The sequence below is a fragment of the Panicum hallii genome, chromosome 1, assembly GCF_002211085.1.
Source record: "Panicum hallii strain FIL2 chromosome 1, PHallii_v3.1, whole genome shotgun sequence".
Lineage (NCBI taxonomy): Eukaryota > Viridiplantae > Streptophyta > Magnoliopsida > Poales > Poaceae > Panicum > Panicum hallii.
In genome coordinates this window covers 59,604,274-59,625,364 of record NC_038042.1, presented here as the reverse complement: position 1 = coordinate 59,625,364, position 21,091 = coordinate 59,604,274, and the positions used below count along the sequence as shown (strand labels likewise).

General features: G+C 49.0%; 3 protein-coding genes, 1 long non-coding RNA gene and 1 pseudogene across 6 annotated transcripts; 2 read left to right on the top strand and 3 right to left on the bottom strand.

The window, feature by feature from the left end:
• Positions 1–620: 620 nt before the first annotated feature.
• On the top strand, positions 621–4,822 carry LOC112891489. 3 transcript variants are annotated; one of them, XR_003228565.1, is made up of 6 exons: positions 621–1,351; positions 1,499–1,883; positions 2,053–2,198; positions 2,410–2,544; positions 2,640–2,800; positions 3,547–4,822. It is a non-coding gene; the product is annotated as an uncharacterized LOC112891489 (long non-coding RNA). The 3 variants fall into 3 exon arrangements; XR_003228560.1 differs by having other exon boundaries at positions 1,499–2,198; XR_003228564.1 differs by having other exon boundaries at positions 1,499–2,270.
• Positions 4,823–5,200: 378 nt separating this feature from the next.
• On the top strand, positions 5,201–7,200 carry LOC112891481 (transcription factor TCP7-like). The gene has a single exon (XM_025958367.1). It carries the CDS (start codon positions 5,433–5,435, stop codon positions 6,102–6,104), a length of 672 nt encoding a protein of 223 aa, XP_025814152.1. The 5' UTR covers positions 5,201–5,432; the 3' UTR covers positions 6,105–7,200.
• Positions 7,201–10,746: 3,546 nt separating this feature from the next.
• LOC112899215 lies at positions 10,747–12,231 on the bottom strand. The gene has a single exon (XM_025967595.1). It carries the CDS (start codon positions 12,229–12,231, stop codon positions 10,915–10,917), a length of 1,317 nt encoding a protein of 438 aa, XP_025823380.1. The 3' UTR covers positions 10,747–10,914.
• Positions 12,232–13,448: 1,217 nt separating this feature from the next.
• On the bottom strand, positions 13,449–15,264 carry LOC112883136 (annotated as a pseudogene).
• A 490-nt stretch (positions 15,265–15,754) lies between these two features.
• On the bottom strand, positions 15,755–20,583 carry LOC112883131. Its single transcript, XM_025948368.1, has 2 exons — positions 19,889–20,583; positions 15,755–16,782 (listed from the first exon to the last, which is right to left on the bottom strand). Exons 1-2 carry the CDS (start codon positions 20,476–20,478, stop codon positions 16,053–16,055), a joined length of 1,320 nt encoding a protein of 439 aa, XP_025804153.1. The 5' UTR covers positions 20,479–20,583; the 3' UTR covers positions 15,755–16,052.
• Positions 20,584–21,091: the final 508 nt, after the last annotated feature.

Below are 21,091 nucleotides of genomic sequence, written 5' to 3'. Positions count from 1 at the left end.
CAGTGGGTCTTGTTACCAGCAAAGACGATACTAGCTTATACAGTATTTGTAGGTTGACGGGATGGGGTGTAAAGACAAGAGAATGTGCGGGAGGAAGTGGGTAAAATGTGAATAGATGGAGGAGGATATCGCAAAGAGCTTGAGGGGTGGGTTTTGGCGGGGGCAGGCAAGCTGGGGGGTTTTGTGCAAATAAGAAGAAAGCCTGCCCCCGCCACTGACATCATGGCCCCACACGCCAGTTGGGCAGAAACGGGAGCAAAAACCGGGGGTGGCTGCCTGTTTCCTTCCTCTCCTTTTCGAATTCGAATTTTGAACCCCAAAGCCAAGCCAAGCCTAAGCCTGCCTGCCTTCCCTAAGCGAAAGCGGTTTCCCAGGCAGCCGCCTCCCGACCCGCAGCGGAAGATGGTTTGGCTGCAGTACACGGCCACCCGCAGGCAGCGCGCCGCCACCGCCTGCCTCTTCCTCACCGGCGCCGCCCTCATCGTCGCCGCCGCCCGCCTCTCCTACGCCAACATCGAACCGCAGCGCGCCCAGGCCGCCGAGCGCCGCCGCGTCCTCGAGGCCTTCATCCGCCGCAAGCTCGGATCAGACCACCAACAGGATCCGCCGCCCACCAAGCCCTAACGCCCGCAACTTCTCATCCTTTTCCAGATGGCTCCTCCGCCCTTGACCCTTGGGGATCTCGCCTCCCCCTCCCCCCATCATTTTGCTACTAGTATACATGACTAGCACTAGTACTAAGTTCCATCCACTGGGATCATTATTGTCTGCGAAAATGCTTTTCTTATATTGCCTACTCTCTACTACCAGCATTGTCAATTAAACGTTGGAATTCTGCTACCTCGCTTCTACTATGTTCACTGGAATTTTATTTTCAACCGCATCAGTGGACCATGTTACAGACGTTTCGGTATCAAATCATTTATGGCTTCAGTTACATAGTCCACCAGAGCTCCTTCAATCCAAATCCATGTAGAAAGGAGTGTTATCTCTTTCTGAATTCCTTTGTTTGTCAAGTCATCGTGCTACACAGTATATGCTACCATTACTGCACTGGCCATTTTAGAAGATTGTTCGGCAATCTCTATGACATTCATTGTTGATTGATCCTGGCACGCGCATTGTTACCAATTATGCTCATGTCCTGTTTCCCTCTTATTTGTCTGCTCCATCTTTAATAAAATTCTGCAATAGCACTGATGTACAGTTGCTTCCATTATTGATCTTGGGTGTTGTACTACCATTTCACTACTCACCAAGAAATCAGGGATTTACACTGTGTCACATCTATTTCGATTAAGTCTTCCAGTTTTCAAGATGGTTCTACAAGCACAATCAATCCTAGCCACAGGTACCAACGTTCTTCCTGATTTTGTAATTTTGCTTCCTCTGCAGAAATTTTGCTTACATTATTTTTCACAATCTCATTTGTTCTGACTCATCATTCGGTGCCGGTGCTATGCTGAATTAGTTAACCTAATAGCTGTTGTTCCACCAGGACTTATTACCCCATGTATATTTACATGGTGGATATGAGCTGAATATGCCAGGAATCAAGTCAATGACAAGACGAGCAAGATGCAACACAATTTTATTGGAGCTATAACATGACAGGAAACATATTGTTAAAAAAGTTTGCACATGTGACTTTGACCATTGAATCACAAAAGAGCGAATATTCCAAGGTCCAAGCACACTGTCATGCATTATATTGGCATGTGAAGGCATGTACAGTGAGGTGCTGTTGCTGATCTTGGGTGTTATTGTACCTTCTCACCACTCACAAAGAAATCAGGGGATCGATACTGTGTAGCAGCTGTCTCGACTTGGTCTTCATGTTTTCTCAAAATAAAGCCACAAACACAGTTCAACAGTAACCACATGTACCATTGCTGTTTCTGATTTTGTAAATTTACTTCCTCTTCCCATCATGTGTCGACAAATAAATATGCTCTTCTTTTTCTCTCTCGCCATCTCACACACAATATCATCTGTTTAAGCTTATGACTTAATGCTATGAATTATTTGACATGATATTTTTTACTCCACCAGGTGCTATTACACCAAGTATATATCAACATGATGGAGATGAAGTGCATATTCCAGGAATCGAGTCAACATCATAACAAGAAGTACATTATTCTAGCAACCAGCACGTGTGCCTCGACAAGTTCCCAATTTAAGTCAGATTGAGACAGGTCTCTTGGGCTTTTGTCACTATATAAGCTTGTGATTGCACTGTCATGCACTCGAAACATCTTTTCCTCCATGTAAATATTGTCCCAGTGAAATCCTCAGTTTTTGTAACATGCATACAACCATGTCAGCCATTTCTTTTATCTCATTCAACTCTGTGACTTATCTCTGAATTCCTTGAAATAACCAATCCAATTTTCTCGTGCTCTGCAGGTTGTTCATGGTCCGCTGGAGCAATGTCATTGATGTTATCTATGCTGATAATTTAGGGTTGACCAGAAGTAGATAAAACTGTCTAAGCTAGTCTAAGGATTATTCTTGGTAGCAGCGCCCTTATGGCAACCTCAGGTCAGCTAGCATTTTTGCACGAGCTACAGAGTAGTTGCAGTCAAAATTCTATGTCACCTGCGAATAGTATCTGACTTTCGATGCACTGCATGTAGGAGCATATTTCTGTGTTATTTCGGCACTGTTTGGCTTCTAACTGGCCAAGCAAGGGCAGCTCCTCTAATTGGGAGAATTGGTTGGAGAAATCAGCCTCAAATATATGAGCCACACAAGATCCAGTGACTTGTTCAGATGGAGTGATGAACTTATCCTGCAGGTAAGTGAACATCTCCTACCTGCTAACCCCACAGGTGTCTAGTATTGTTTCTTGCTTGAAAATCTTACGGTATTATCTGCTTGCATCTGTCGTTACGAGTAACTCACCAACACCTCGTGTATGGCATTATGCTCTGATTATTTTCCCTGGCCTGTAGAGAAATTTAAATATTTGAACCAAGTTCTGGAGGATCGGATCTTAAGCCGGTGGTGAGCGATAGATAGGAGGATTATTAAATGTTATTTTTTCTACCGAAACAGGCCTTTATGGGTCGGTGGGCCTGTATCCTCCTATTCCCTCTAATGGGCCCGATATCTGCACGATGGTGATTGGGAGGGGAGGGGGGATTTCGTTTTCCTATGGCCCACTGACATCTCAATCTGTCTCCGGCAGGGCTGCGCAGTCTCAGCTGGTAGTATAGTACAATATTGACAGATAATTACGTGTGATAATCTAATGGTTCACGTCTGATGATTTATGCAGTTCTTTTTTAAAAAAGAAAAACTGTTGGTAATTTATAGCTGTTCCATGATAGTCCTTTTGGCCTGATTGAATGTGCAAAAATATCTTGATAAAATCCAATCTCAATTCCTGCGAGCAATATATGCTAGTAGGCTGGATAAGGATTAGCAGCCCGCAGATCAATTAGGTTGCATATATGTATATAAAAATCTATATGTAAATCTGGAATGGGGTCCAACCCAGTTGATGATCTTGTCTTTGTGACCCCTTGATGTCGTGTCTAGGGAGCTTTGTTGAAGCCTGGCTTGACTTATCGGCGCCATGATCATATATTGATTGACGCTGCTACTGGTTGGGAGGTGAAGCTGCTGCTACTGGAGGAGGGAGGGTCCACATGGGCATCAGTCACCAACGGACATCAACAGAGACCGACGGGGTCACGGGTTAGACGGATCGAATAACGGACATCAACAAAGAAGATGAATCCGGCTTCAAAAAAAAAAAGAAAAAAGATGAATGCAGTTGCTTGCTTGGGAGCCCTGCCTCTGCCTTGCTGGCTGGCTGCCACTGTGCCCTGCAAGGGACCCATCCCGTCCCATCGTACGGGCTGGATGGCGATGCCTCACCCACCTTCTCCTCTCATCTTCACCAGTTGAGTTGGGGCCAGCTAGCTATCCATCCAGGAGAGAGCAAGGAGATGGTTCTCTTCAAGAGGATCATTCAGATCTTAAAACCTTCCTCAATCTCCTCTAATTCACGGTCCAGTCTGGTTGTTTCTCGTTGCTGTGTTGTGTGTTTGCATTGGTTGGTTAAAGACACACCGGATCGTTTCTCTTCTTTTTCTTTTTTCGAAATAAATCTTCTTCTTTTTCTCAAGGAACGAAAACGTATCAACAGTGGCAGTCGCGATCCATCCAATTCCCGGTGGTTTGAGAACGAGCAACTCGCTGCCTGATGGTGCTGGCCCTGCCGTGCAATCAGTGGCCGCCACGTGTACCACCCGCTCCTCGCTGCAAGCCCACGTGGCAGGCCGAGCCATCTAAACGTCGCCTCCCAACAATATCCACATCCTGTGGCTGCTGGCTGCTGAGGAGTGAGGATGCTATTCCTGTGCTGCTTCAGAGTGGTGGACGAAGAAGAAGAAGAAAGAATACTACTTGCTCCTAGTCAGCTAGCTGGAGCAAAGGAAAGGAAATGAAAGCACCCCAATAATCCATCCCCTCTCCTGCTAGCAAGGCAGGGGAAACTTTCCAGCTTCTCTGCTTGGCAGCTAGTACCAACCAGTTGCCTCTTTTTTTTTCTGTCCTGGTCTAGTTTTTTATTTATTAATTTACGCCTTACAAAACCAAACCAAACCAAACCAAGCCAAGCTAGAGAAGACACCAGCACTGAATCCTGGAAAGGGTGGAGTCGCGATTCAAAACAAGTTCATCCAGAGCAGCAGCACACAGTATGAAGTTCATCCCCGCCTGCTGCGTTGGCAGGCCTGCCATAGGGTGTGCCAAATCCAGTCCTGAATGCAAAACGGAAACACATTAGGCAAGTTAGATCTCTTTATTATTTGGGCGTCGTCGTTTGAATTGAAACGGAAAGGAGAAGCTTTCTTTACACGTCACCAGGGAAAGCAACAACGGGCAGTATTATTTATCATTTATTTATTCGGTAGGTAAATTCCGTTCTGGATTGGAGTTGGAGGTCATCGGTATTCCCTCCCTCCGTCTTGCAATCAGGGTCCATCTCCTGCCTGGAAAATACCACCAACCCGAGCGAAACCATCTCCCTGACATCCGGGCCATCCTTTCCACGGGGCCCATCCGTCATCCACGCACGCTGGCCTGGAAGACGCGAGGCGAGGCGTAGGGGTGGTCCCCACCACCGCGGCCATGTGCCGTCCCGTCCGCCTGCCTGCCTGCCTGCCTGCTCCCCCTCTTCCTCACCTCACCTCAGTGGCTGGCTGGCTGCCTTGGCTGTGGGCTGTGGCCTCCAGCCTCCTCAATCATTCGCCCAGAGAGAAGCGGAGCTCTTCTTCCACCCCTACGGCTCTACCACCAGTCAGTCGCCACCACCACCAAGTCAGTCAGCCAGCCAGACAGCCAGTCCCACCACACCACACCACACCACTGGCACTCACCCCCCACCCCCACCCAGCACCAAATTAGGGAGGGAGGGGATGACCACCAGGCCAGCAGAGGGGGGCGCCGCCGCCGCCGACAAGCAGCTCGTCCCCGCCTCCAACGGCAACGCCCTCGCCGTCCGCAAGGCCTCCTCCAAGGACCGCCACAGCAAGGTTGACGGCCGGGGCCGCCGCATCCGCATGCCCATCATCTGCGCCGCCCGCGTCTTCCAGCTCACCCGCGAGCTCGGCCACAAGTCCGATGGCCAGACCATCGAGTGGCTGCTCCGCCAGGCCGAGCCATCCATCATCGCCGCCACGGGCACGGGCACTACCCCGGCCTCCTTCTCCACCTCCTCGCCATCCTCCCTCCGCTCCTCCTCCTCGTCCCAGACCACACCGCCCGCCGCGCCCTTCATCCTCGGCAAGCGCGTCCGCGACGACGCCGACGCCGAGCCCACAGTCGCAGCCCCCGCCCCGGGATTCTGGGCGCTGCCGGCGCGGGCAGACTTCGGCCAGCTCTGGAGCTTCGCGGCAGCGCCGGAGATGATGGTGGCCGCCGCGGCAGCGGCGGCGGCGACACCGGCCATGGCGGGGGAGGCGTCCGCAGCCCGGGTCGGAAACTACCTACCCATGGCGCAGGGCAACCTCAACCTGCTCGCCTCCTTCTCCGGCGGGCCAGCTCCAACGGCCACAGCCGGACGGGCCGAGGAGGAGAGCGCACGCTGAACATAGATAGGGTCCGCCATCGGCTCATGCATCTCCACCTCTACTCTAGGGTTTTATTTATTAGGTTTTCTTCCTTGATTCCGAGACTTGTTGCTCCGGTTTGCTTTGCTTGGCGTCGCTGCTCAACTCTGCGTGTCTCTCCGTGTGTGTGCAACAACTGTCACTCAGCTCACTTCTGGTTTATTTATTTCCTCTCTACTAGGCTAGCTTGGTTGCCGAATTGGGTGGCCTTGAGCAAGAGCACCTGCAAAATTGCTCTCATGTCCTCAGCTCACCCACCCCATGATCCCATTCGTCCTAGGAAGGAATAGCCGCTTGCTCAGTAGTAGTAGGTCTCTTGTTCTGTGTCACTCTACCCCTGGTTGCAGTGCAGCATCCACAGCTAGTCCTTTTACTCCTTATCAAGGAGCAAATCTTGTCCTGGTCATGGGAGATTGGGAGGTGTGCGCGTGTGATAAAATTCTAGCCAGCCAGCCAGTCAGTCAGTCAGTCAGTGTGCTGTGTTGCTGTCAAAACTCAAATGTAGTCTCGGTGAGCTGTTCCAAGAAGAAGAAGAGAAGAAAACTTCCTCTTTGCTGGACGAGGGAAATGGCGTCAAATTGTCGTCCATCTCTGCAGCAGCCAGCAGGCGCATCAGTTCAGCCCCCTCCCTCCAACGTGTCTCACAAAGCAGAGAGGGGAAGAAGAGGAAAAAAGGAAAAAGACCTTTTCTTACCACAAACAGTCAAACAAACAAACAAACAAAGGAGGCTGTCCCTGGCTGTAAGTTGTCCACTTGTTCTGCTGAGCTGCTGTCTGCTTGCTGTCATTTTGATTGTTGCCTTTTGTGCTCTTATCTGGATTGGATTAGTCATACTGCTTCTGCACCTGCTTGTTGGGGAGATTGAGAACAGTAACTAGTCTGCTAGTCATCAATTGTTGGTAGCTCAGTTCAGGTCATATGTATGTATGTATGTATGTATGTATGCATGTGTATGTATCTATGTACGGATCGTTTGTTGATCAGGTCAAGAATTAATGGACAAAAATAAGGATGGAAGAAGAAGAAAAATCATGAATGCATCCGTCTTCCTCTTCCCATGGCATATTTTCTGTTCATTATGGTCTAAGATGGTTTGCTGTTGTTGTTGTTGGTTGCTGCGTCTCTGTCTTAGTCGCAAGTACTAGGTATGATGATACACCGTGGCATTACCACGCACCTTTGTATGATCGTAGCGCTTTTGAGGTGTTGCAGTACTAGTGGTGGATTGGGCTGGATTTGTCATCGATGAGATATGCAATTGCAATTGGAATTCTGGTGTGTGTATATGTGCGCTGTGCTGCAGGAATTGGAATAATAATCTTGCATTGTGGGTCATGCCATGCATCTGCCCTGGGTGGCAAACCAACTTTTGATGAGGAGGAATCGTGTCCCTGTGATTGTTTCTTGCTTTGGTTTGGTTTGGTTGGTGTCACCGCCTTTAATCATCACCATCTTTTTCATTTTGTTCCTGCCCTCTGCTGTTTGCTGTAAATGGCGTTTGAGTGGGGGATCTCTCCGTCCTCTCTTATCTGCACCCCTTTTGTAAAAAGGCTTCTGCTCCTCCTCCTTTTCTTAAGGAAATCTTGTTGTCTTTTGGATAGGAAAATAATTTCACACGGGGGGGTGACGATGGTCAACTCTCTTCTTCTCAGAGTACCAGTCCCCCTTGTCTCTTGCACTGGCAGTATTTGTAGTACGTCCATCCCATGTGCTCTTGGTCTTGGGAAGTGGCAATGGTGGTACTGCTGCTTTGGCTCTCATTTTTCAATTGGAAACTTCTTCTTTGTTATCCAGTCGCTGAGTTGCATGAGATGAGGTAGCAGGAGCACTCCTACTATAAACAAACTGACAGATGCTAGAACATCCTCGAAAAATGAGCTTGCGATGCTCTGTCTAGTCTCTTTTTTTTTAAGAGTGAAGAAACTATAATCCCCTCTTGAATCTTGTGTGAAGTGCATCTTGCTTGCTTATATAACAAACAGACAGTATAATACTGTAACAGCTGTGTGTGTGTTCTAGTGCTGCACTTGCTCTTGTCATGGTAAAAACACTTATATTTCTTTTCTGAGTTAGTAGCCGTTCCGGATTATTTGGACAAGTACGCAAATCATGTGGAGACTCTTCTGTTTAGGAATGGTCTACTTCCTTTAATCTCCTCTTTGGCATGGATAAGCATACTGCTTTCTTATTTTTGAGGAGGATTGATTGCTGAGTATTTGGCGTGGGTAGTAGGACTTTTTTTTTCAAAAGGGTTAAAAACAAATTAAATTTGATAAAGGGGTGCCGATTGGCAAAATTTCGGTAAATGGGTACCTCCCGCCCGATGAACGAGCGGGAGGCGTGGGGCCGGGGATCTCCCGCGGGAGGTTCGAAAACTATTTACAGGCCCCTCCCGAGGGTCTCTTCGCGTATTCGCGAAGAGATCCCTGAGGCATGGGCGGGAGGTGCCCACCTGCTTATTTTTTGTAATTTTTTATTGGAATTTATGTTTTACAAACTATTTAAAATTCATACTTTTTTCAAATACAAGATTTATTCGCCATACTCTTTTATATACATAAAAAATTTAGTTCAATTTTACGAAAAAGATTACAGTATCTGGAACTCATATAAAGATGGTTAAGCGATATCTGGAACTCATATAAAGATGGTTAAGCGATAATATTTTGCAACGTAGAATCCAAATATTACGATAGTACGATACATCAAGCCATTAAAAATAAAATAGTATGATAACAAACAAGTTTAAATATACAAATGTCAAGTCACAGTTACAATTACAAACACACATAATGATCTGTTAAAAGTCAATGCGGCAAATATTACAAATACACATCTAGATCTGATATAAACTCAACGCGGCAAATATTACACATGAGCAAACAACGTTCAAATAAAATTAGAACTAAACGATGCCTGATGTCGTAGTAGCACTCGATCGGCGACGTCTCCCACTCCTTGATGCAACCGGAGGTCTTCCATCTGTAGCATCACTTGTAGGGCCAGCTTCAGCAGAATTAGGCCCAGCATTATTGTTCGGACAACGTTTATACGTGTGTCCACTCTTGTTACATGCATTGCAGTATTGTATTCTCGCACGGAGCTCTGACTCATCCATGTCATTACGAATATGCCGTGTCTGACGGCGCCCTCTCTTAACCCGAACTGTTCTCGGGTCTGGAATATATATCACAGGATTCGCTGCCTCAGTGAACAATCCAACCATACGGAACCCATAGATCTTATACTGTCAGGTGCTAGCAATTGTCTCCTTTTTGAAGTAATGGGAAACATATATATCGACAGAATGTCCAATATCCGCACAAGCAGCCATTACATAAGAACAAGGTATGTGCAGCAACTTTGGTCTCATGCATGAGCAACAACAGGTTCCATCAAACTTGAGGATGCACTCCTTTACAAGAGTTTGACGTCTCATGCCACGTCGTGCTCTGTCTTTGGGAGCTACCTCAAACTTGAGCTCCTGTGTACCCATAAATCACATTTCCTTCTCCGTAATATATACTGAAAATACCCTTCTCGGAAGACATATCTGTCAATCATTAATAAACTAGTTATACTACATATTAATACACAATGACCCTAAGTTTTAGGGATTCCCAGATTATATTTTTCAGATTCTAAACTATTCAGAATATAAATTATACTAAAAACAATTGAAAATACTAAAAACTATTCAAAACATAACTACCCTAAGAAATATTTCCTAAATTATAGTTATTTTCAAGTAATTATACGACTAAAATGAGAATATACCTCCAAACCGACATGTGAACAGGGCTTCGCCGCTTCCTCTTCTCTCTTCCTCTCTCCCCTTTCTTTTTTTTTCCTATTTTTTGCTGAATAAAATAGGAATTTAGGGGCAGGTGGGGGCTTATATAGCGCGGGGAGGGGGGGGGAGGGGGGGACCTCCCGCCGGCCCAAGAGGCGGGATGCCCCTCGGACGCCCCCGCGGCTGCGTCAGGGGCCTCTTCGTGAATAAGAAAAGGCTCTCGGGAGGGGCCTAGAAATAGTTTTGGAACCTCTCGCCCGTTGGATGGGCGGGAGGTCCCTGGCCGCACGCCTCCCGCCAGTTGATTGGACGGGAGGTACCTATTTTCCGAAATTTTGCCAATCGGCACTTCTTTTTCGAATTTAATTTTTTTAAACCCTTTTTTTTTAAAAAAACTCTGGGTAGCAGGAACTAGGAAGAGAGGCGGCCCATGTTATTGTGGGCTGCTAGTTGGTTGCTGGTCCTGTTTGTTACACGGGTCGGTCGGGTGCTTAGAGCGGGGAGGAACCAAAACGGCCCAAATCCACCGAATCCAATTATTATACAACGTCGATTAACGACGACATTCATTAGGGTAGTAAGTTCATTATTCCCTTCCTTCATTGACGCAGATTACTACTAGTAGTAGTACTACTCAAAGTACGTACGATCGACATACATACATACATACTACACTAGTCCTACCAGTACTGCCCAAGGTTCTAAATCTCCCGCTGTAGCCCGCTATAGCTGTTTGGGGTAGTGTACAGCTATTTGAACTCATGTGTAATTATGCCGCAATAGCTCTCATTTAGCCCGCTATTAGCTGTTTTTAGAGTCCAGTCGCTAAACCCCTTGGCCCGCTATTTTGAACCTTGCTACTACCTGCATACCATAGTATCATGCATACTCTCAGCGAGATATATACTAGTAGTACAATCACCTTGATGGATGCATACTTCAGTAGTCCGGTAGATCGATCCTTGATCATCATGAGATGATGACAGATGATCATGTCAGGAAGAGTTTGCGTTCGCGACTCCCTCGACGAGTCCGAGGTTGATGATTCCCCATGCGGTGCGCGGCCACTCCCGGCGGCGTGCCTTGTCCCTCATCAGCCTGCCCCACGACACCCAGCCCTCCCACGACATGCGCTTGTCCCAGCTGCTCCCCCACTCCAGCAGCAGCCGCACCCCGCGCGCCGCCGCCGCCGCCGCCTCCTCGTACCTGCCGCCGTTCAGGAGCACCTGCGCCAGCACCAGCTGCGGCTCCCCCACGAAGGGGTTCTTCCGGATGCTCTCCCGCAGCAACCCTTCTGCTGGTCCCTGCTTGTTACTGCTGGTGATGGCCTCCCAGTAGAGGTCCCTCGCCGCCTTCTGCTCCTCCGGGTCCAGCACGCCGGTGCACCCCTCGAACACCGGCGGGATCACCAGCTCGCCCACCACCTCGTTGTCATCGTCGTGTTTGCCGGCACCACCAGCACCAATACGACGGAGCTGCAGCTTGTCGTCCCTGGCGATGAGGTTGTAGAGCGCGGTCATCCTTGACATGGCGCTGACCCAGAGCCCCGGCTTGCCGGTGCCCGGCCACAGCGCGCCCCAGTTGTCGCCGCCGAACTCCAGCCGGCCGTCCTCGTTCCCGAACAGGTCGTCCTGGTAGTCCGTGTACTGGTCGCTGAAGTCCGCCACCGTCATCAGGAGGAACGCCGCCAGCACCCGCCGCGACAGCGCCACCGGCTCCCCCGTCCGGATGTGCCTCGCCACCACGCCCTCCGCCGGCAAAAGGGACCGCAGCTTGCGCCGCCATGCCGGCTCTGGCTCTGGCTCTGGCTCTGGCTCTGAGGGATCCAGCTGATCCAAGGAGGATGATGAGGCTTTGAGGTGGTCCCTGAGCTCCTGGTCCGTGTAGTGGAAGAGAAGGTCGTCGTGGATGATACGGTGGCGCGGGACGACGCAGAAGAGGTGAGCGAGGCGCTCGGCGGGGGCGCCGACGATGGCGCGGACGTGGGCGCGGCCCGTGTCGGGCTGGAAGATGGCGAGGTTGACGTACGAGTTGGAGTAGGAGGAGTGGAAGAGGCCGCAGCGCGCCACGGCGTCGGGCACGCCCCACAGCCGGAGGATGCGGTACACGTCCAGGAGGTGCGCCAGGAAGGTGCCGTGCTTGTGGTAGCACTCGCCGGCGCCCGCGGCGCGCAGGACGGCGGCGAGCCCCGGCAGCGCCGGGTCAGCCGCCTCGAGCTCGCCGCGGAGGAACGGCCGGGCGGAGGCCAGCAGCACCTGCAGCTGCACCTCATCATCATGATCGTTGCTGGTGGTGGTGGTGATGGTCGCCATGATCGATGATCGAGCTAGATAGCTACTTGTTACTTGCTATGGTAGATCTATATATATATATATATAGAGAGAGAGAGAGAGAGAGGCGCGCGGGATCAGATACTCAGATGGATCGGAGAGCCTGGCCTCCAGCTGGGTATGGTGATGGTAAATGGTAATAATGGTGAATTGGTGTAGGTGTACGTCGTCAGTGTCGTTGGTACCTGACGACGACGATGGAGAGATCATGTCATGGCACTGGCACGCACCGATCATCCATCCTAGCTAGCTAGCAAGTACATTGGTGATCGATGCAATGCAAACTGACTGCAAGCGTCCATTGCATTGCATGACACCACCGTACCCAGGGCCCAGGCTGCTGCTGTGACGACTCAGCCGTGAGCTTTGCCTGTCAAGTTTGGAGCTTACGTATGGTGTTTGGAGTGTTGTTTGGTACCTGATGAAGATGCGTGCGTGCCAGCGATGCATGGCCGTAGTACACTACCCTAGCTAACATGAGAGTGAGCGAGAGTGCAGCATGCATGCAAGCTGCCAAGATCGATGATATACGCTTGCCGGCGGATCCAAAGTTTCCTTTCATATGCATTCACCCTCTACCTCTCTTGTCTTCATCATCGTCATGCCATCATCAGTAAGAGCCAGCGTCCAGAATAGTTGTAGTATTCTCCTCCTCCACAAATGGTGACAGACAGACGCGAGTGAAAATACATGGGCCAGATCATACAAAAACATCAAAAGCATATGGCCCACTTAAGAAGATGGGCCCTAGTGGGCCAACTCACAGCTCTCTCCATTACTACTGCCTTGCTCAGTTGCTCTCTGCTCTACTCCTTTCAACCAATCTGTCCCCCAGCTTTCTCAAAAAAGAAAACAAAAAAAACCTGTCCCTCAGCCACACCAAGCTCACGAGCGCGCCGCCGCCGAGACGCCGGCCCCGGCCGCCGCACAAGATGCGGAGCCTCTCCACGACTTATACCAACGGGGGAGCAGGTGATTCCCTCACCCTATTTCGTCCGATGCTTCTCTGCTCGAGTCATTCCGCGCGGATTCATTCCGGCCGGGTAACTAGCTAGCTAGCTACTTCACCACACCAATTAGCAATTAGCATTGCCCCTGTGTAGTGTAGTGTAGTGTAGTGTAGTAGGATTTCCACGTTTGCTTCAGGGAGCTTGCATTGTCGCAGCGCAAGCAACTGATGCTCTCCTTATTTACTAGTATTAGATAAGATGGGCTACATGGTGCCTTACATTATTCAAGATTATTAAAAGAAAAATCAGACCCAACCTAGGAGGAACAGGAACTAGCTAGATGGTGGTTCTTCACTAACAAGAAGAAAGAAATAGGCACCCAAAATCAAGGATGGCTCATTTCAAAGCCCCAGCTTGGTGATGCCTGCTGCGCTGTGGGGCCACTCATTCTCTTTGGCCTTGTCCAGCATCACCCTGCCCCAAGACACCCACACTTCCCATGTCATCCATTTGTCCCAGCTAATGCCCCATTCCAGCAACAACTTCAGTCCTTCCTCCGCCGCCTTCTTTGCCTCTTCGTACCTCTCCATGTTGAGATACACTTGTGTAAGTAAGAATCAAGTGTGGTTCTCCCACAAACGGGTTCTTCTTAATACTCTCCAAGAGGACCTTCTCCACTTTCTCCCAGTCCCTATCCTTTTTGTCGTCACTGCATATGGCCTCCCAGTAAAGGTCCCTTGCAGCTATTTGCTCATTGGGATCCAGCTCCTTGGTGCAGTAGTTGAAAACTGGTGGGATGACTAGCTCTATTTCTTCATCTCGGTCAAGGCGGACAGTCTCTCCCATTTTGTTCCTCTCTTGCATGTAAAGCTCTTCATCTCTAAGGATAAGAGATTGTACAGAACTGATAGCCTTGATGCTGCATTCATCCATAGACCGGGTTTGCAAGTTCCTGGCCACAAAGCACCCCAGTTGTCGCCGCTGAACTCCAGCTGCCCATTCTCGTTGGCATAGAGCTTGTCTTGGTAGTCAATGCACTGGTCGCATATGTCGGCAATAGTCATCAAGATAAAGAGTGCTACAATCCTGCGCGAAAGTGATATGGTTTCACCAGTTTTGAAGTGACTTGCTTCAATGCCTTTTGGTGGAAGAAGTGAGCAGAGCTTCTTGCGCCATGGCTCGGATGTGTCAAATGTGCCGGTCTCCCTTGCAGTCTTGATGGACATGTCGGAGGCAGCTAGGTGATTTGCCAGCTCTGCGTCAGTGTATTGGAAATGGAGTTCTTCATGAATGAGCTTGTGGCGTGGGACAGCGCAAAATAGGAAGACTAAGCGTTCAACTGGTGCACCAATGAGCTGCTGCACATGCTCGCGAGTTGTGGTTGATTCAAAGATGGAGATGTTGACATATGAGTTGGCATACGATGAGTGGAAAAGGCCACACCGAGTGATGTCAAGAGCCCCACCCCACAATTGGATAATGCGATGGAAATTGAGCAGGTGAGCTAGGAATGCTCCATTCTTGTGGTGACGCTCACCGGCACCAGCTGAGTGTAGGATGGACAGAAAAGATGGGAGCTCGGGGTCAATTTTATCTAGCTCATCACGAAGGAATGGTTGAGCAGCTGCAAGGAGGGATGGTAGATCCTTTCCATGGGTTTTCAGGCTGGAGGGACAGAAACCTTGCTGGGTCGACATGGTTTGTAGTAGGTGATGAATGATGATGATTGATAGTAACTAGTGTGGGTGGGTGCCAATTTATAATCTCTTGGAGTGTTAATCCGTCCAGGATCTTTTGATGAAAGCAGTGAAAATGATGGTGCATGTACTGGCTGTAACATCTGCCAAGTGCCAACTAGGATGCTGGGCCCTTTCTTAGGTTAGTTTTGCTGTAGACAAATTAGTTGCAACCTCTTTTGTTGATGCTTGTCATATGTGTTTTAATATATCCAACCATTTTCTGGTAGCAGTGGTAAAAGACAGGGTGTGAATGACTACGAGCAGCGATAAAAGACAGGGTGTTAATGACTACGATTTTCTGACTAAGATTGTGGCCTTTTATTATGTTTTTTCTGCAGAGAAATTAGTTTCAGCTTTCTGTTTGTGCTTACATGTAAAGCGATAAATGTGTTACAAACCCAACCTTTCCTGATAAAAGTAACAAGGATAGTTCATGAAAAGCTTCAAGAGTTTCGAACCAAGATTAGATGTATTACTGTTGTTAAGCAGATCTTGGTGCTATATGTAGCTATCTATATTGTTTCTTTTAGTAAAAGCTCCAGTTGGTTATTGGAATTTTCCATGGGTGGTTGTTTGATTGTTTCAGTTTCTGCAAGAAAAGTTGGGTGCTTGCTTTTTATGTCTGCATTCATCAACATGTATAGTGTTAGTACGTCCGCTAGCTAGCTGTTTCTAATATGACTGATAATGTTAGTTGCGCATGGCTAGAAGATTGCAAACAAAGATGGTTGCTGCTTTTCTAGGTTTGGTTTGCTATATACAAGCGAGTTAGCTTCATACTTGGCGTCCTGGTGCTATCTGTGGTGATGCTAATGCAACCAACTGTAACATAGTAGGTACCATTTCTTTCGTAGGTACACTGCACCATACATATGTTCCTAAAGTTGCATACATATACCACTTGGATCCTTGAACTCGTAAACTACGTATCTTTTTCTGTATATCCATTGACTGACCGTGGGTTTATTATTTCATACAGTTGGTGCTACACTACACTACACATATGCTGAGAAGATAACATGCTGGGTGCATGGATCGGCATCAGCAGCTGCAGCCTACACAAGACACAGACAGCTATTTTGGGGGAATATAATAGCAGTGGCACTCCTCCTGATCACTTGACAAGTCCTAGGCTGAGGATGCCGAATGAGGTATGAGGCCAACCCTTCTCCCTGGCTTTGGTGAGCATCGCCCTGCCCCAGGACACCCAGCCCTCCCATGGCATTCTCTTGTCCCAGCAGCTGCCCCACTCCAGCAGCAGCTTGAGACCTTCTTCTGCTTGGATCTGCGCGTCACCGTGCCTCTCCATGTTAAGGTATACCTGTGCAAGCACCAGGTGTGGTTCTCCTACAAATGGGTTCTTGGCAATGCTCTGCTGGAGGAGCTGCTCCACTTCGTGCCAGTCTGACGCCTCATCGCCATTGCACACTGCCTCCCAGTAAAGGTCTCGTGCCACCTTCTGGTCTTGGGCGTTGAGCACTTTGGTGCAGCCGTCGAACACCGGTGGGAGCACCAGGTGGATGTCCTCGTCACGGTTGGTGGAGTCATTGCCTTCTTCTTGGGCTGTGGTGGCGGCATGTGCTCGTTGAGCAATGTATATCTCCTCCTCGCGGACAATGAGGGTGTAGAGTGCGGCCATGCGGGAGATGGAGGTGACCCAGAGGCCTGGCTTGCCGGTGCCAGGCCAGAGGGAGGTCCAGGTGTTGCCACGGAACTCAAGGCGGCCGTTGGCGTTGTCGAAGAGTCGGTCCTGCCAGTCGAAGAGCTGGTCGCTGAAGTCTGCCATGGTCATGAGGAGGAACGATGCAGCGATGCGCCTGGACAGCGCCACATCCTCCCCTGTCCTGCATCGCAAAGCGAGTTTGTGAGAGAGGATGATTCATGAAAGAAGCAAGCAATATAATTGATTGTTGAGAAAATTGCGATTATAGGACTCCAAATAATGTGCTTCGCAGTTTTGCCATTTGTAACGTTGGTATCTATTAAGACTCCAAACATATGCCCTTTGATTATACTACCATTTGGTATATTTTCCCTCTTTTTTTTTCTTTTCAGTTATTTGGCGGGCTGAAATGATCTTCTTGCCGTCTTGTAGACGCATCGTATTCTCGTTTTTTCACCGATCCGTCACCGGCCGCCGGCTCCCGCGCCCCATGCCCGCCCGCCGCCGCGCCGCACCACGCCATGGCCGAGGGCGGCGGCGCCTTGGACGCGCCTGCCATGGCCGAGAAAGGCGGCACCCTGGCCGCGCCCGGCGTCGGCCTGGCCGCGCCCGCCATGGCTAAGGGCGGCGCCGCTCTGGGCGCACCTGGCCTGGCCGCGCCATTCGCGAGGTGGACAGCTCCACCGCCCTAGTGTACGACCGCCCTCGAGTGCGATAGGTCCACCGCTAGTTCCACCGCTAGTCGCATCGCCGTGGGCGCCGAGCATATCCCCACCGGTGGCCTTCTCCAGGGGTCCGGAGGTACCCACTTCTCTCTGCTTCTTCTCACCATTGATTGATGTTCCAGCTGCTTGCATATTTGTTGCTTTAGTTCATTGCTTTATGTCACATATATGGCAGGAGTTGATTGGAATAGATTACAAATAGTGGAGACACATGACGAGGAAGGTCGAATTGCACTTATAAGTGAAAATCAGATGTATGAACTTTTAGGCTTGAGAGAAGAGGAGACAACTAATGTACCTATAGAAATTTTTGATCGTCGAATGGATCAACAGGGTTTTGATTACGATGGTGCTGCCATTCCTACTAGTGATGCCGTACCAAGTGAGGTGGTGATTTCATATGATAAGAACAACCCACCAATGGTTGTTGGTACACTCTACCCAACAATGGAGGAGTTTATGCCATCACTAAGGAGTTTGATTTAGGGATAGAGAAGTCAGATATGAAGAGATATAGGTGTTTTTGCAAGTCAAGTGATGATTGCCCTTGGAAAATAAATGGCAGCAAATATAAAGGGCAAAGCACCGTAGAGGTGAATAATTTGATTTGTTTTTTTATTAATTCTCTCTTTTTGCAAAATTAATATGGTTCTCATTATTTGTGTGCTTTGCAGGTAATAGTTTTGGTTGATCGCCATGCATGTGTTTCTATCATGAGGGTCAAAACTACAACTCCATCCCAAAAATGGGTAGCCAGCAAGGCTTAGGATATCCTTAGAGATAATCCAAAAATTGGGGCTAAGGAATTGTAGGACAAGTTGCAGAATCAACACAAAATTGGGACTACATTACTATTAATATTGCAGAGTCATTCAATAACTGGATAAGAGACCATAAAGACTTACCTGTGGCCGACCTTGCTGATAAGATTAGAGAAATGATCATACGATTATGGAATAAGAGAAGAGAACTTACATAGATACTTCCAGCCATTATGCTTCAGCTGAAGGCAAATACTAGATGTTTGGGGCACTTGAGATGTGTACCATCTGCTAAATAGAGTGCAGAGGTCTGGGACTATAGCAGGAAAGTTGAGAGGCATATTGTGAAGTTAAATCAAAGGACTTGTACTTGTCTGGAATGGCAGCACACTGGTAAGCCATGTCAACATGTATTGGCCTTTATAAGTAGCCAAAGAGGACTTGACCTTAACAATTTGTGCATGAGTACTACTCAGTGGATAGGTTCAGGGTTGCTTACGGTAGACAGACAAAATATAATGGCCATATGTGGAACTACCATTTGTTGTTAGTGCACCTAGCAAGGAGAGGTCGGGAGATGAAGGAAACTTAGGCTGAAAGGATTTATGGAAGGTGACCACAAGAAGAAAGATGCTAAAGATGGTGACGGTACAACCGAAGGTGGAGGAGCCAACGTAGGTGCCAATGCTGTTGCTCCCACCAATGCAAAGGGACGTAAAATGAAAAGAGAACCCATGACTTGCTTAAAGTGCGGTGAATAGGATCACAGGCAAGCTAGTTCCAAGTGCCGACTCAGTGCCGACTCAATTGGATAGAAATCTACAATTTGAATATCACCGAATGTTATTTTAAATTAAATCTATTTTACTTGTAGGAAGCGAAAGCAACCTAGCAAGAATGTTACAAAAGCTGCATCAAAAGAACTGAGCACACCAAAAAGACCAATTAGAGAAGAAATACTACGTGATAGTTCCGGAAGGATTACCAGAAGGTAAGGAATAATAATAAATTTACCATATAATAAGTATTTGCGTATATTTAATTATCATGCCATATTTCTGTGCAGTGGACTTGCAAAATTATTAGAAGAGAGCAACTCTTCACAACCCATCGCCGCTAGTCATAAGAGGATGTCTATTGCGGCTGCGTTAAAAAAGATGACTCCAAAGAGAAGGTTTAATATTGGATGACTCTAAAAAAAGGCTTAGTATTGCTTATGATTTGTGATGGTTTTATTCGTGATGAGATGTAAACTCATATTTTATTTGATATGAGATGGAACTCGTTTAGAACAAAATTAGTACGTGAGATGAACTTGTTTAAGCTAAATTCATAGATTTTCGAGATAAACTCATGAATATTGTGCTTATAATCGTATCCAGATTACTTTCTTGCGCTCATTTTAATGTCCAGAATTTTTTTCATAAAAATGATCTGCACTTTTTTTTTCAGCAGTCAGCGGCAGCGGACGGCACCCATCCAGCCTGCTTGCTCAGGCGGCAGTGGCAGCCAGCCAGCCAGCCTGCTCAGCGGCGGCGGACGGCAGCCAGCCAGCCTGCCTGCCCTTCCACGCGAGCGAGCAGTAACGAACAGACGTGGTGAAAAACAGAGGGGGAAGAAGGTTATTTCAGCCTGCCAAATATCTGAAAAGAAAAAAGAAAAGAGGAAAAATATACCAAATGGCACATGTTTATAGTCCCAATTTTACGATGTCAATATTATAAATGGCAAAACTGCAAACCTATTGTTTGGAGTCCTATAATCGTAATTTTCTCTTGATTGTTGGGGTGTGTAAAAAAACCTGATGTGCTTGACGGTGATGCCGGCGGGCGGGAGGAGTCGTTGGATCTTCCGGCGCCAGGGCTCGTCGTCGTGGAAGTGGAACACCCCGCGTCGCGCGTCCTGGAGCGACGCCTCCGACCGCTGGAGGTCGGCGACGAGGTCGTGGTCCGTGTAGTGGAAGAGGAGGTCGTCGTGGATGAGCTGCTGGCGCGGGACGACGCAGAAGAGGTGGACGAGGCGCTCGGCCGGGGCCCCGACGACGCCGGCGACGTGGGCGCGGCCCGTGTCGGGGTGGAAGATGGCGAGGTTGACGTAGGAGTTGGAGTACGCGGAGTGGTAGAGGCCGCAGCGCGCGACGGCGTCGGGCGCGCGCCAGAGGCGGAGGATGCGGTAGACGTCGAGGAGGTGGGCGAGGAAGGTGCCGTGCTTGTGCCAGCACTCGCCGGCGCCCGCGGCGCGCAGGACGGCCGCGAGCTCCGGCAGCGCCGGGTCCACCTGGTCCTCCTCGCCACGCAGGAACGGGCGCGCCGCGGCCAGGGCGTCGTCCAGGGAACGCGGCGGCGGCAGCATGGTGGGCGGCGCGATCTCCTTGGTGGCGTGCGGTGGCATGGCGATGAGATCGATCAGCGAGTGGAGAGGAGTGGTGGTTGTTGGCAAGTTGGATACTAGTGGTGGCGGCCGGGCCGTGGTAACTTCAACTAGCGGTTGCCTGCCTGCCATTCTTAACAGTGATCCTTTTTCTACTTTGCGTGTGACTGGGACTGACTGTGAAATCAACCTTTTTCTAGCTCCCGCTGCTGCACCGGCGTGTAGAGATTTTTCTCCTCTCCATCGTTGAAAAGAAAGAGATCTTGTTTTTTTCTAGAAGCCGGTTTTATCATTCACATAAAAGCTGATAGTTTACATCCCATCTTACAAAGACAATTCTGAAAAAGAAACAAATTACATCCAGATCCTTGTAAGATTCTTTCGATCAACCTCGTCGCCGACGATGGGAGCTATCACAATGAAGCTGACCACCTTTCCGACAAAGGAAACGAAGCTTTCAGCGGCACCATGAGCAGCACATCGGAGACACCAGCGCGCCTTGTAACCGTTGAACGAATAGGACGAGTAAGATGGCCGGCGGCCATCATCACATCGCCGGAGAGTAAAGGATCTGACGCCTCAAGCACCGACAACGTCTGACTCGCCGGGCGACGAGTTACCTGAAGGGGAAGTA